Here is a 14951-nt window from a genome sequence, read left to right as displayed (position 1 = left end):
GCCTGCTGATGCAGGGGACAAGGGTTCGTGCCCTGTTCCGGGAAGATCCCACATGCCGCAGAGCAGCTGGGCCCGTGAGCCATGGCCGCTGAGCCTATGCATCCGGAGCCTGTGCCCCACAATGGGAGAGGCCGCAACAGTGAGAGGCCCGCGTACCGCAAAAAACAAAAACAAAAACAAGAACACTTTGAAAGCCACAAATACAGAAAACAGCCAAGAATCTATGTAAAACAACATCAAAACAGCTACCACAAAGCCCATGTACTTTATCCCACTGGTAAGACTATTCCCTGATACTAAGTTAGCTTTCCTGGGTCCCTGAGTTCTAACTGATATCAGATCTACTTAAAAGCTTTATATTAGGGGCTTCCCTGGTGGCGCAGTGGTTAAGAATCCACCTGCCAATGCAGGGGACATGGGTTCGAGCCCTGGTCCGGGAAGATCCCACATGCAGAACAACTAAGCCTGTGAGCCACAACTACTGAGCCCGCACACCACAACTACTGAAGCCTGCGTGCCTAGAACCCGTGCTCCACAAGAGAAGCCACTGCAATGAGAAGCCCGCACACCACAACGAAGAGTAGCCTCCACTCGCTGCAACTAGAGAAAGCCTGCGCAACAAAGACCTAACACAGCCAAAAATAAATAAGTAAAATAAATTTTTTTTAAAAAAAAGCTTTATATTAGCTGATTGGAATCCCTATCATGAAAAATTGCCTTAGTCTATTGAATTATTTTCAATCTTTAAATTTTAATAGGACTATCCTTAAAAGTTTAAAGTACACAATTTTAACTCTGTCTGCAATGTCCTCACCCATTCTAAACTAATCATGCAGTTCCTTACAGTTTTTCTCCTACAGGTGGAATCTTTAACTTCTCTAATACCTGTGAAAATCCTACTTGTTATTTTTAAAAGCCTAGTTCAGTAGTCCCAACTTGTAGGCACAAACTTCTAGTGAACAGTGAACAGCCAAGTTAGCAAAAAACTCAGAACACTCAAAGAGTACAAAACATAGTAAACTAAATATTAAAATGTCACATATTCACTATTTTTCAAATATATAAAGATCTACTATGATGAACAAAATGGCAGTTTATGAAAAGCATCAATGAATTAAAAATACCTTCCCTCCGATTATACATTCTCTTCACAGGTATTAATAGTATAATTACTAGCATGATGTTAAAAAGAGGTATGAAACCAATAGTTTCACATTTGAAAAGGTTGAGAAATCTAGGCCTAGTTCAAGTTTCTTCTATTAGACTTCCCTTACTGTTTTTGTATTAAAATTATAAAAATCTTACAAGTATCAGATCCTATCATTCTACTTTGTCAGATCCTATCATTCTGCCATATTTACTTATTTAAATGATATACCATATGCTGCCATCTGAAATTTTGCTCAACACTGTTCTTTTATATATTCCTGATAATCTGTCTCCTGTTTATTCATTTTTACCTGCCACAATTTTTCTATTACAATCAAAATGTTTGCTTCCGATTTCTTTTGCTATTACAAACAACAGAATGTTGAACATTCTGAACTCTTTCTAGGCATTGGGTTTTACCCTAGAAATGAAACAAGACAAAGTTTAAATAACTGTTTAAAGTCACACAGATAACAGTGATAGCCTCAGGGAGCTAAACAAAGACAGTCTCCAAAACTCACGTTCTTAAGCACTAAATGATAAGTGGCACGGCACTGCCATTGATCAATCAATTTCTAAGCCATGCAGGCAGGTTCATTCCCTCCAAAATTTCATTACAGAATATATGGCTTGCGCCTCTAAGTTTTAAACAGAACTGTGGAAGAATTTTGTTAGTGTAAAAGAATATTAATCAGAGAGTTTAGTTAGCCACCTCTTCATTTTCTATACCCACTCAAGATAAGGCAATAATACTACAAAATACATATAATCTTAAGATTCTCCAAATTCTTCACATCATTGGCAGAGGTAGGAAACAAAATTAAGCATACTTCTTGAGCACACTAGCCATTAGTGATGAAAAAAAGAATAAGAGATACAGGAAAGGTACACATTCACCATTCCCTCATACAAATTTATAAGATTTATGATTACATGGTGCTACCCATGTCTCCTAAAGTTTCTGTAAAAACCTACTGCCATCCTACCTGACATTTTTCTTGCCGAGGATATGGGCAGCTAGCCACACTACTTGATAATCATCAGTCTGAAAATAGCAGGCATGTCACACCAGTTTCAGAATGTTTTTCGTAGAGAAAGCCTCAAGACGGGGCTTCGCTGGTGGTACAGCAGTTAGGAATCTGCCTGCCAATGCAGGGGACACGGGTGCAAGCCCTGGTCCGAGAAGATCCCACATGCCACAAAGCAACTAAGCCCGTGCACCACAACTATTGAGCCTGCGCTCTAGAGCCCACGAGCCACAATTACTGAGCCCGTGTGCCACAACTACTGAAGCTGGCGCGCCAAGAGCCCATGCTCCAAAACAAGAGAAGCCACCACAATGAGAAGCCCGTGCACCGCAAGGAAGAGTAGCCCCCGCTCGCTGCAACTAGAGAAAGCCAGCATGCAGCAACGAAGACCCAATGCAGCCAAAAATAAATAAATAATTTTATTTTTTTTTTAATTCCTTATTTTCTAAGCCAGCTAAAATCCAATTTCTGTTGCTTGAAGCCAAAAGCCTACTAACTATTACAGTTACTAACTCTTCAGTTCCCAGTTCCCACTTTAGACATCTCTTCCTCTGGGAAAAATTCCCTGACCCAGTCATAACCTGCCATGCTACCAACGAGTTCTCACAACACCTAATGCCTCCCTCCATCATGGCTGTCCTCAAAGTGTATTAAATAACTATGCAATGAGCTGTCTTGCCAACTAAACTGTAACCTCTTTGGGAGCAGTGACTATTAGCTAATTCAAGATCATGTTCCTAGCATCTAGCATAAGAGTACTGAAAAAACTTTTGGAAACTAAATCAATGAGTAATGTAAATGCCAGTACACTGCTTTATTTTTGCAACCATTCTAAGTAGGAAGTTGCTAAAAGGGACGGCCTAAACTCAATAAATCATAAACCTCTTTTTTGAGGGCTTTAAAAACAATTTTATAACTATCAGCACATGAATTTTAGAAAAGGTCATTAATAAAAAGCAATCATACCAAAGTAATTTTGGATGATTATTATAAGGTCTGTCAATTGCATTAAGGCTTCATTACTCACAGGATGTTCAAAGTACGTGTGGCACTGAGGTTAAACTGCAGCCCAGGTGCAGCCAGTGCTCTCATCAGGAAGGGACAGTGCAGAAGTGGCAGCCAGTTGTCTCGTCAGCAACTCCAGAGGAGCTGCCACAAATGCTTCTGCTGTCCACACCTCAGATCAACAGCCAGCAGTTTTTAAATGTATACGAAAGGCCAGAAATAGATTTTTATTGGCGGCAAGAATGGCCTAATTAGTGCAATGAGTATTAAAGTGTCTCTCTTTGGTAAAGCTGAAGGAACACAACATATATATGGACCAGCTGATAATATTTAGAGATGCTTGCCACCATCACACGAAAAAAGTGTACGAATTTTGCAAGGTCCTTAGAGATCGAGGTCAAACCTGGATGCCTAGTTAATCTTCTACACAGACATTAGTTTAGAAGAATTTCTCTTGTTATCACATATCAACTTTAAGATTAACAAGATTCTGTCACTGGAATGTTGCTGTATCTCCCTTGAGTAAACCTTCACACAATATGTTTTGATTTAAAAACCTAGACGACCAGAACCTCATCAGGCTCATAGGCTAGGCTGTATGTATGATTTTTGTGTGCAAAATTTGGTAAGAAATTTGCTTTCAAATAAATAATATTAAGGTTATGGAGGAATACCTCTAGGATGGCTTTCATTGGCTACTGTTATTTACCAAACTAACATTGTAGAATGACTAAATTGAGTTATTTTAGTTTGCAACAATTACCAATGCAGAGACTTCCCTGGTGGCACAGTGGATAAGACTCCGAGCTCCCAATGCAGGGGGCCCGGGTTCAATCCTGGTCAGGGAACTGGATCCCACATGCATGCCACAACTAAGAGTTCATATGTCACAACTAATGAGCCTGCGAGCCGCAACTAAGACCTGGTGCAACCAAATAAATAAATATTTTTAAATAAATAAATAAAAATAATACCATTAAAAAAACAATTACCAATACAAACATACCGCTGGGAGATCAGCAAAAATTCTGATTGGGAACAGTTGTGACAAAACATAAATCATTTTTTTCAGACCTCAGAAAACCCCCAAATCAATACTACAGCTCAACTCTGTATGTCATATACCAGTTTGCTCTGGTATAGAACTAGCTCTGAATTTTCTCTTACATCAGGTGTTGGCGAAGGGGAGACAAAGGAGTTACCATCTCAGAACATCTAAAATAAAACTATTCCACCATCAAAAAAATGTTTGATGTATCCAAATCCTTGCTGCTTAGTACCATCAAGGACCACAGTTGAGTGACCAAGTATACTCCCCAAGAAGGTCCCTGCTGTCCTTCAGTTGTATTTCTTTGAGAAGGTTGCTGCATTTTTTTTTCAATACCTCAACTTCTATAAAAAGTGTGAGGGCTTCCCTGGTGGTGCAGTGGTTGAGAGTCCGCCTGCCGATGCAGGGGACACGGGTTCGTGCCCTGGTCCGGGAGGATCCCACATGCCGCGGAGCGGCTGGGCCCATGAGCCATGGCCACTGAGCCTGTGCGTCTGGAGCCTGTGCTCCGCAACGGGAGAGGCCACAACAGTGAGAGGCCAGCGTACCGCAAAAAAAAAAAAAAAAAAGTGTGAGACTTGTACTAGTCACTAACATCAGATAGTCAAGATCCATCTTACAGAACATTAAATATTAGTAAGTTTAAGTTGGTCTGCAAACACACAGAACAGAAAATCAGACTGTGGTCTTTGAATCTAAAAATGTATTACATAACGTATTTAAGAAATTCCATCTTTTTCTGTTGCTCTTTGATTACACCACATTCTGTTGTGTATCTTTACATCAATTAATAGTGATTAATTAAAACTGATTATCACTTTTATAAACTGGGAAACTTCAGTTTGTCAAAATAGTTTATATTTCAATTGCTAAAAGAGCTCCACTTGGATGTTAGTTCCATTATACTTACTAAAGTGTATCTGGAGGACCAATAATAAGGACTTCCCATCGGTAGAGATCATTGTCATCTATTAAACCTGCTGAAAAGCCTTCCACTGGGTTTTTGTTGAGTTCTGTGGAAAAAGAAAATGTTTATCAAAAATTTTAAGTAAATAATCTTCGCCCAACATTCATTACAGAACTTGAATATACATGTTATAAATTCTAACCTGTTAAATGAACACACCTGGATCCATTAGCAAAATGCTACCTGATGTCCAAAACATTTCCATTTCTATAACACAAAGAAGCAATGGGTAAAGCAAAGTATCCAGAAAATCAACTTCTACTGTGCCCTTTTACTTCTACCCTGGTTTCCAGCTAGGTTCTCACCATTCTAGTAGCTCCCTAGTGGTATATAGGTATAGCCATACAGAGAGCTTATTAAAATGCAGGTGTCAGGACTTCCCTGGTGGTCCAGTGGTTAAGACTCCACACTCCCAATGCAGAGGGCCCGGGTTTGATCCCTGGTCAGGGAACTAGATCCCACATGTCACAACTAAGACCCAGAACAGCCAAATAAATAAATAAACATTTTTTTAAAATAAAAAATAAAATAAATAAAATAAAATGCAGGTGTCAGGCCCATCCCCTAGAGATTCTGGTTCAGAGGGAAATCAAACCAATATTTCTGGTAATTCTTATGCTGTGGTCTTTAGGATACATATTCAGAAACACCAAGAGTGCCTGATACCTTTTCATTGGAATTTGCTGCTTAAGCAACCTTCATTTATACTAATAACTATATGTCTACATGAGTAAGTCCTCTGTATTCTTGGGGATATACAACTACAGTTGGCGTTCATGTGCAGCCCATCAGACTCTGAGCACAGAGACAGCAGAGGCTCCATCCATCCTGCCTATGTGTGTTGACCCCCTTGCTGACCAGAGTTTCCAGCACCCAGGAGTAGCTTAAGAATAACAGCTGGATAGCCAGGAGATGGAAGCAACCTAAGTGCCCATCATCGGATGAATGGATAAAGAAGATGTGGCACATATATACAATGGAATATTGCTCAGCCATAAAAAGAAACGAAATTGAGTTATTTGTAGTGAGGTGGATGGACCTAGAGTCTGTCATACACAGTGAAGTCAGTCAGAAAGAGAAAGACAAATACCGTATGCTAACACATATATATGGAATCTAAGGGGAAAAAATGTCATGAAGAGCCTAGGGGTAAGAGGGGAATAAAGACACAGACCTACTAGAGAATGGGCTTGAGGATATGGGGAGGGGGAAGGGTAAGCTGTGACAAAGTGAGAGAGTGGCATGGACATATATACACTACCAAACGTAAAACAGATAGCTAGTGGGAAGCAGCCGCATAGCACAGGGAGATCAGCTCGGTGCTTTGTGACCACCTAGAGGGGTGGGATAGGGAAGGTGGGAGGGAGGGAGACGCAAGAGGGAAGAGATATGGGAACATATGTACATGTATAACTGATTCACTTTGTTATAAAGCAGAAACTAACACACTATTGTAAAGCAATTATACTCCAATAAAGATGTAAAAAAAAATATATGCACGAAAAAAAAGAATAATAGCTGGAGCCTACAGGAACAGCAGTAGCAACATGAGATTTTCCTCTTCCGGAGAGAGTGCTCTAGCATGGATGGGGAATGACGGGGGCTGGGGACGAGAACAGAGGCAAAGAACTAGTGAGGTGGCGGGGAAACAGGCCATGAGGGCACCTTAGAGGAGACAGGTAAGAAACAGTTCCTAGAGACACAGAGCTTAATAAAGTAATGACCAATCCATGGTGAGCGTCATGTCAGGATTTTTTAAACAGCTTTAATGAGATATAATTGACATTCGGTAAGTTGCGCATATTTAAATTACATTATTTTTTTTACATATTGATATATGTATACAGCTGTGAAGCCATCACCACAGTCACGATTGTGTGTGCGTATAAATATATGAATCACCAACAAGCGGCACTGGTTGGCTCAAATTGAGAAGTGGGACAAAGCACACAGGAGAGCGATTGAGAGAGGGCTTGCTGGGAGGCTGAACAGGTTTGTAATTCTCATATAATTCCTGCCATCATCCTCAAGGAGCTCAGTCTCATGATAAGTAAGTATAATACAACTCAGAGTGCTATAAAGACTGAACAAAGTGTGTTAGTAACTGAGAAGAAAATATTAATTTTTTGAGGAATCAGAGGTGGTTATTTCAACAGATTTAACACTCCAACATGCCAGTGAAACACAGAGAGAGCCAAAAGTGAAAGTTTATTTATATTTAAACGTGAATGGCTTCTTTTCTCAAAATTTGAGGGGAGATTTTTTTTTCTAATTTATAAGTCTAGTATTTTTGCCTAACTGGCAAAACAGATTTTTATAAATAGTTTTAAATCAGTACTGTGTTTTGAAACACAAGAAATGCATTTTTACTTTTAAACAGCTATTCTAAGACATTTTAAAAATACTGAAAATGCAAAGAAATAGTATTTCAATCTTGTTATTTTGTTTATCAATGCAAACATTTACTGAGTGCCAATATGCTGCAGACATACTGGGAAAGATCTGAAAGTCCCACTTTTACTGTCAACTGAGGGACAGAGTGGAGCATAGACAATTACAATCTGGGCAGGTAAATTCTGCACTGAGTTATCTCATTTCTAACCTTTCTCTAGACAAACACTGGTATATTACTTAGACCATTTTCTCCAACACTATATGCAAGAGTCTTATGGAAGATTCTATAATTTATCTAGAAATCACCTAATGGTTGCATTTTACATCAGAAGTTCAGTGGAATTTTATAAATGTAGGTGGGTAAATTCTTAAATTAGCATACATGGTCAAAATTACCCTTGAAAACGTCCTTACACTTTCCATAAAGTAAATTATTCCTTCTCACTTTTGTCAATACACCGTAAGTTCTTTAAAAATCTTTTGCACATTCTTTCCACGCTTTTCTTCTACAGGAGTGATTGTGTCCATTCCTTGTTTCATTAAGTAATGCAAAAGTAATGCTGCAAGATGTCCATCTATCTCAGTTTTGTCATGGCTTTTGCCCATAGCGTGGATCCTCATAGCCTAGATCCATGGGTATTTAACAGGCTTAATCTACCTATTAGTGGCAGATCGTTACCTACCTTCATGATTCCTTCAAGGTCCAATTCCTCCATGGGGCCTTCCCTAAATAACTTACCAAATAATCTTCTTTTGACTTCTGCTAAATTCTTATTAATCATACTTTTAGTCTGTACTGCATCACCCGGCACTTAACTATCAGCTCCTGATTCCCACAGAAGTAAACAGGCAATTAAATGCTCCAACATTAGTACAAGAATTTGGAGGGGCACAAAGAAGGGCACATTATAATCATGAAGAGACAGAAAGGCGTCTAAAAAGAGAAGAGACATCTGAAATAAGACAAAGGATTTTGGTGGAGAAGGTGCAAGGCTTACACAGGGAACATATACAAAAACTTGAAATATGGAGATCAGCATATGGGGGGCGGGGGGGGCGTCATACAGCTGTAGCTAGATAGCATGTCGGAAGGACTGCAAAGAGCCTTTAGAAGCCATGTTAGTTTAGACTTTATCCAGAGAGAAATGACGAGCCTTTGAAGAGTTTGTTTTTGTTTTGTTTTTAAAGCAATGAGGTGACCTCATGAGATTTACTTTTTCAAAAACCAATCTCTCAGTATATGAAAGATATGTGGAAAAAAAGTATGTGAAAGAGTAAGGCCATGTGATGACGAAGAAACCAGAAAGGAAGCTATTAAAGTAATCCTGAAAAGTGTACCTTTAGTATATGGTAGTGGGAATAATAAACAGGGATACACAGGAGATAGAATCCATCAACCAAGCTTGGTGATGTGGGGGGTTTTAGATAATAAGCCAAAATTGACACACATTTCCTCAAAAAGTTTATAAACATTGAGTTACCATATAGCCCAGTAATTACACTCCTAGGTATATACCCAGGAGAAATGAAAACATCTACCCATTTGTACCCAAATGTTTATACTGCAGCATTATCCATAACAGTCAAAAAGTGGAAACAACCCAAATGTCCATCAATGAATGAACAAATTATGATGTATACATACAATGGAATATTATTCAGCCACTAAAAAGGAATTTAAGTGCGGATACATGCTACAACTTAGATGAACCTCAAAAACATCAGGCTAAGTGAAAGAAACCAGACACATAAGGTGACATATTGTATGACTCCTTTTATATCCACAAATCCGGAGACAGAAAGCAAAATGGGGGGTGAGGGTTGGGGGGGGGTGGGATGGGACGGAGATAGAGTATGATAAATGAGTATGGGAGTTTTTGGTGGGGTGATGAAAATGTTTCGAAACTGAAAAGAGACGGTGGTTGCACAACATTGTGAATACACTAAATACCACTGAACTGTACACTTTAACATGGCTAGTTTTTTTAAAAAATGGTTAGTTTTATGTTATCTGAATTTCAACTCAATTTTTTAAAATGATAAATAGGTTTCTACATAGGGCAACTGGGTAGGAGTCTGTTTTTTTCTCTGAAATGGGAATTATAATAAAGATGTGCTGATTTTAGGGGTGAGGGAAAGAAATAATGATAGGTTTGGTTTTGAGTACCTATGGGGCATAAACAACACATTGTTTTGTTTGTTTTTTTATATCTTTACTGGAGTATAATTGCTTTACAATGTTGTGTTAGCTTCTGCTGTACAACAAGGCGAATCAGCAATATGTATACATATATCTCCATATCCCCTCCTCCCTCTTGAGCCTCCCTCCCACCCTCCCTATCCCACCCCTCTAAGGTCGTCACAAAGCACCGAGCTGATCTCCCTGTGCTATGTGGCAGCTTCTCACTAGCTATCTATTTTACATTTGGTAGTGTATATATCAGTGCCACTCTCTCACTTCGTCCCAGCTTCCCGCCCCCGCCCTGTGTCCTCAAGTCTGTTCTCTACGTCTGCATCTTTATTCCTGCCCTGCCACTAGGTTCATCAGTACCGTTAAATACATTGTTTTAAAAAGAAATTTGAGCTAGAGACTTGGGGTTATCAGAATATTGCTGATAATTGAAGCCATAAGAGTGGTTAGTGGCATCACCCAAAGAAGAGCCTGAAGTGTGAACTGTAGAGAATCTAACTAAAGGAATTCTAGAGAATACCAATATTGGGGGGATTAAAACAAAGAAGTGGCTACAAAAGTGACAGAAGTAGGAAGAAAAGCAGGAAAAAGCTAGATCAAAGAAGCCAAAGGAGGGCTTCCCTGGTGGCGCAGTGGTTGAGAGTCCGCCTGCCGATGCACGGGACACGGGTTTGTGCCCTGGTCCGGGAAGATCCCACATGCCGCGGAGCGGCTGGGCCCTTGAGCCATGGCCACTCAGCCTGCGCTCCGCAACGGGAGATGCCACAACAGTGAGAGGCCCATGTACCGCAAAAAAAAAAAAAAAAAAAGAAGAAGCCAAAGGAGATGCATTCCAAGGAGAAAGTTACCAACAACGACAATTACATGCTGCTCAGGAAAGAGGGGGTCTAAATTCAGCCTACTGGGTTCAGTTAAAAGAAGGGCAAGGCTGCCCTAGGCCTAAGTATTTATTTTCCGTGCAATGGTAAAGCAGAGACAGGCCATGCCGGCAACACTGAATTGACAAAAAGAAGGTGAAGCAGAAAAATACAGGTGGAAACTTTTTCTAGAAGTTCGTGATGGGAAAGTATAGTAGCCATAAGCAGATGAAATTCGAGCAGGTTTTTTTTAATGGGAAAGGCCAACGAAAGATGTTTAAACATCCTATCACATTTAAATGTTAACAGAGATACCTCATACTATATTTGAATCCAAATATAAACAATAAAATTTAGCTGGAAAAAAATGCAGATTTATTTTTTAACATACTCTTGGGTGGAGGTGGCCTTCCTAAGCAGAACACAAAACTCAACAGTCAGATTATACTACACAGCATATTTTAAATCCACTATAGCAATAAAGCTTAAATACAAATGAGAGACTGGGAGAGAATATTTGCAGCACAATAGGTAAAAGTCTAATATCCCTAATACAAATAGAGTTACTGTAAATCAAAAGAAAGAGTAAACATGCAAAGGGTACAAACATAATGGGGGAAAATGGAAATTGCTAACAAACACAAAAATCTAGCCTACTTAAGATAAATATTTAAACCAAGAAGTGCCCATGCTTGGGTTTCTTCTTAGATTCCTAAGGTATTACAGAGAAGTTCTGAATGCGACAAAGATAAAGATACATTTTTTTCTGAATGCTACCTGGACACAAGTAGAGTTGGAAAGAGCTAGAAAGAGCTCTCTTTCCCTCGTATCATGAATGCTAAAACAAAATTATAAAGTTCTAAAGCACACAAAACTAATCAATAATATTAGAAATCAGAACGATATCATCTTTTCTTCTTTTTCTTTCAGAGTGGTGAATGAGAGTGGTATATGGGACGAAGAATGAAAGAGACTTCTGGGATGCTAGTAATGGCATGCTGTACATAATATTTATGCATTTTTCTTTGTATATATAATACTTCAATTTTTAAAACTCAGTAAATCCCGAAGCGCCAGTGATTGTTAAATGAAAGTTATGTATGCATGCTGTGAATCTGGAAATCACTGTGGGCCAAAATGGTCTACAAACCATGAATTTAAAAAGAAATCAAGGGCAAGGTAATGTCCTTGAGAATAATGATTTAGATAGATATAAGTAATGGAAAATAATGCATGAGCAGGCTTGCTATGATAGAGTCATTATTTAAGAATAAGACTAAAAGAGAATGGGGAGTACATATGAAAAGTAAAAACTCCACAGTCCTGAACCTGAATCAGAAGTATCGATGTGAATTCACAATATAGCTTTAAAAATGCTGAGCTCTGTCCACTAAAAAGGTCGAGAAAAATGACCAACTCTGTAGCAATGAGAATCCCTAGTGCCCAGAATATGGTCTCCAAATATGAGTTATACTTAAAGGGAGCAAGGCTCTTCAGAAAAATGGCTGATTCCAGGTCTGGGGTAGGAAATATTCTAGGATCATCTCATACCAGATAAAAAGGAAGCTATCAAATAATACTATGGTCTTGTTAAAAGTACTCAGCCAACTTGAAGAGATTCCCACTGGCTCAATATGGGACAATTTGAGTATCAACAGTTAATAACCACAAAGGATTGAAACATATGTTTTAACCCATGAGGTGAAAAACAGTGACTTAAAAAACAACAAACTAATTGGTCCCATTACAGGATGCTAATAAACCATTTTGTTATTTTGAAAACGAATTTTTTAAAAAAAGGCGAAGGAATCAAGATTTATTCTTCCTTTTCTATACAAATGTTATTGTCAGGAAATCAAACAGTAACTACTATTTGATCAAATGAGTTATCTCTCTATAGAAATGGTGCAGTTAAAAAATGAAAAATTATGGGAGGGAGGCTCAAGAGGGAGGGGATATGGGAATATATGTATACATATAGTTGATTCACTTTGTTATACAGCAGAAACTAACACAACACTGTAAAGCAATTATACTCCAATAAAGATATTTTTTAAAAAAAGAAAAATTATTGAAACATTGCCATTTTTTCATTTTAACCTAGGCATTTTAGAAAGGACAACCAGACATTAACGTCTCCTGATAAATAAACCACCACTTACGAAGTGATCTCACCTGATCTCACCAGAACCCCCAGACACAATTCCCAATTTATAGAAAATACAGAGAAATATGTTTAAGAACATTCCCAAGACACAATTAGCAAAATCTATACTTTGGAAAATTCTAAAAAGCAAGGCCTAGAATCCTCAATAAATATACTGCAACAGGAAACAACAGAGCGGACTGAATTCAAACTTTTAAATAATGTATGACACGTGCACAAATTTAGAGGCTGACTAGATCTAACAATATTAAATTATTGTTAATTTTTTCAAGTGTGGTAATGATAATGTGTTGGTTTTTTACTCCCATTTTTTTTTTTAGAGATACATTTACAGACAAACAATGATGATGTTTGAGGATGTGCTTCAAAATCACAAGAGACGGGGGTGGCGGGGGGGGCGGCAGAGACAGATCAATCAAGAGTGGTTGTGACCTAATAACTGTTGAGGCTAGGTGAGCACATGGAGGTTCGCTGTACAGTCAGTCTACTTTGGTATTATTATATGTTTAAAGTTTTTTCTCCATGAAAGTTTTTTTAAATGCAAAAAAAAACCAGTTTTAATGTAGTCTAAAATAATGGTTTACAATATTTTGTTGATCATGTGAAAATAAACCTTCACTGAGCCTTGGCAAAAATACAAGGTGTCTCAAAATAACAACATTCAAAGACCCAAGTATGTCATTTTATACTTGGCTATTAAGAAAATAAGCTACTTTAACTGTAAATACCCTTTGCCAAGACTAAGTCTAACAGCTACAAAGCTAAATACGAACTGTTATTTATAGTCTAGAAATGATGTTCCTTTATGCCTCAATGGTTGTAGTCTCCTGCTCTGGGGAATGTGCATTCCCGTCAAGTTTATTTATGTATCACACAGCTGGCTTAAGGTGCATTTCTGTAAAGTTACTATTTTTATGCTGGCTTCATTTTGAACTGCTGAAATCTCAGATAGAACCTTTAATCCAGACACTATCTAATTACTCTTCCTAAGTATTGAGATGGTTTGTCAAAACAATTTTGACCTTATTATCAGAGGAATAAATTGCCATATTACTTTAAAACACTCATCGCCAGAAACCAAGTCACCAAAATTAACTGGGAAAATATTCCTGTCTTGCAAACGTCCATTAACTAACCAATATCAAAAAAAGTAATGTATCAGCAAACAACCAACGGTTTGTTCATATTTCCTCTAAAGGTTTTTTAAATGCATCAATTAAATCACCTTTACAGATTTCTGGTAAACTTTAAAAGTCTGCTTAAAATCAGAATTTTTTTCTTTACACTATGTCATAAACCAGGGCTAACTTGATTTCCTAATCCAAAACATTTTCAACCTAGATGAATCTCTTTCACTGTGCTTCAAAAACATAAGGAATATGGAACAAGCAGAAGGGGTCAGAGATAGTATCTTGCAAAGATTTTGCCAATATGCTTCTGAAAGGATTTGCTTGGCAGAATGCCAGACCACATTCCTAAAATAGCACTTAAGGAAGTTCTGCTGCCTGTAATGTTTCACCTTGCTTACATCCTCTTCAAACACTTATTACCTAAGGGCTCTTCAACAGTAAGTCCTGAGTATGTTGTTGTTTGTGCTTAAATACAGCAGCAGCAGCTCATATCTCTGACAAGATGTGCTGTGGCAGGAATTCCCCACAGTACATAAAATGTTACACCTTGACACTATAGTCTACGCTTATTTTTTAGAAATAATTTGATAAAGACACGATGCGCAGGGGGGCGGGGGGAAGGGGGCGAACACAACACTTGTGAATTTCATCTCAGAAGAGAAAATATGGGCCATAGTTTGGCACAGAGTATGGTATTATGTCAGTCAAACCTGGGTTTGAATGCCAACCTCTCTCACTACCCTTAGCACCTTAAACAAGTCATTTCTCTTTTTGAGTGTAATATGCAAAACACTGTCCATCTTAGAGTACAATAAATGTCAATTGTCCATTTTCCTCCTTTGAAATTGCTCATTAGACTACAGGCTATAAAATGAATACAGGGACTTCCCTGGTGGCGCAGTGGTTGGGAATCCGCCTGCCAATGCAGGGGACCAGGGTTTCAGCCCTGGTCGGGGAGGATCCCACATGCTGCCGAGCAACTGAGCCCGTGCACCACAACTACTGAGCCTGCGTT

General features: G+C 38.6%; 1 protein-coding gene across 1 annotated transcript in view; it reads right to left on the bottom strand.

Moving 5' to 3' along the window:
* The window catches only part of UBE2G1 (ubiquitin conjugating enzyme E2 G1), a 102441-nt gene that overhangs the window by 25486 nt on the left and 62004 nt on the right, over window positions 1-14951 (bottom strand). Inside the window, exon 2 of the mRNA XM_079904220.1 lies at window positions 5141-5243. Coding sequence (XP_079760346.1) covers window positions 5141-5243 — 103 coding nt within the window. The remainder of the gene's footprint in view (window positions 1-5140; window positions 5244-14951) is intronic.

The sequence above is a fragment of the Stenella coeruleoalba genome (genome assembly GCF_951394435.1).
Source record: "Stenella coeruleoalba genome assembly, chromosome: 19".
Classification (NCBI taxonomy): domain Eukaryota; kingdom Metazoa; phylum Chordata; class Mammalia; order Artiodactyla; family Delphinidae; genus Stenella; species Stenella coeruleoalba.
This window is presented reverse-complemented; position numbering and strand designations above follow the sequence as displayed.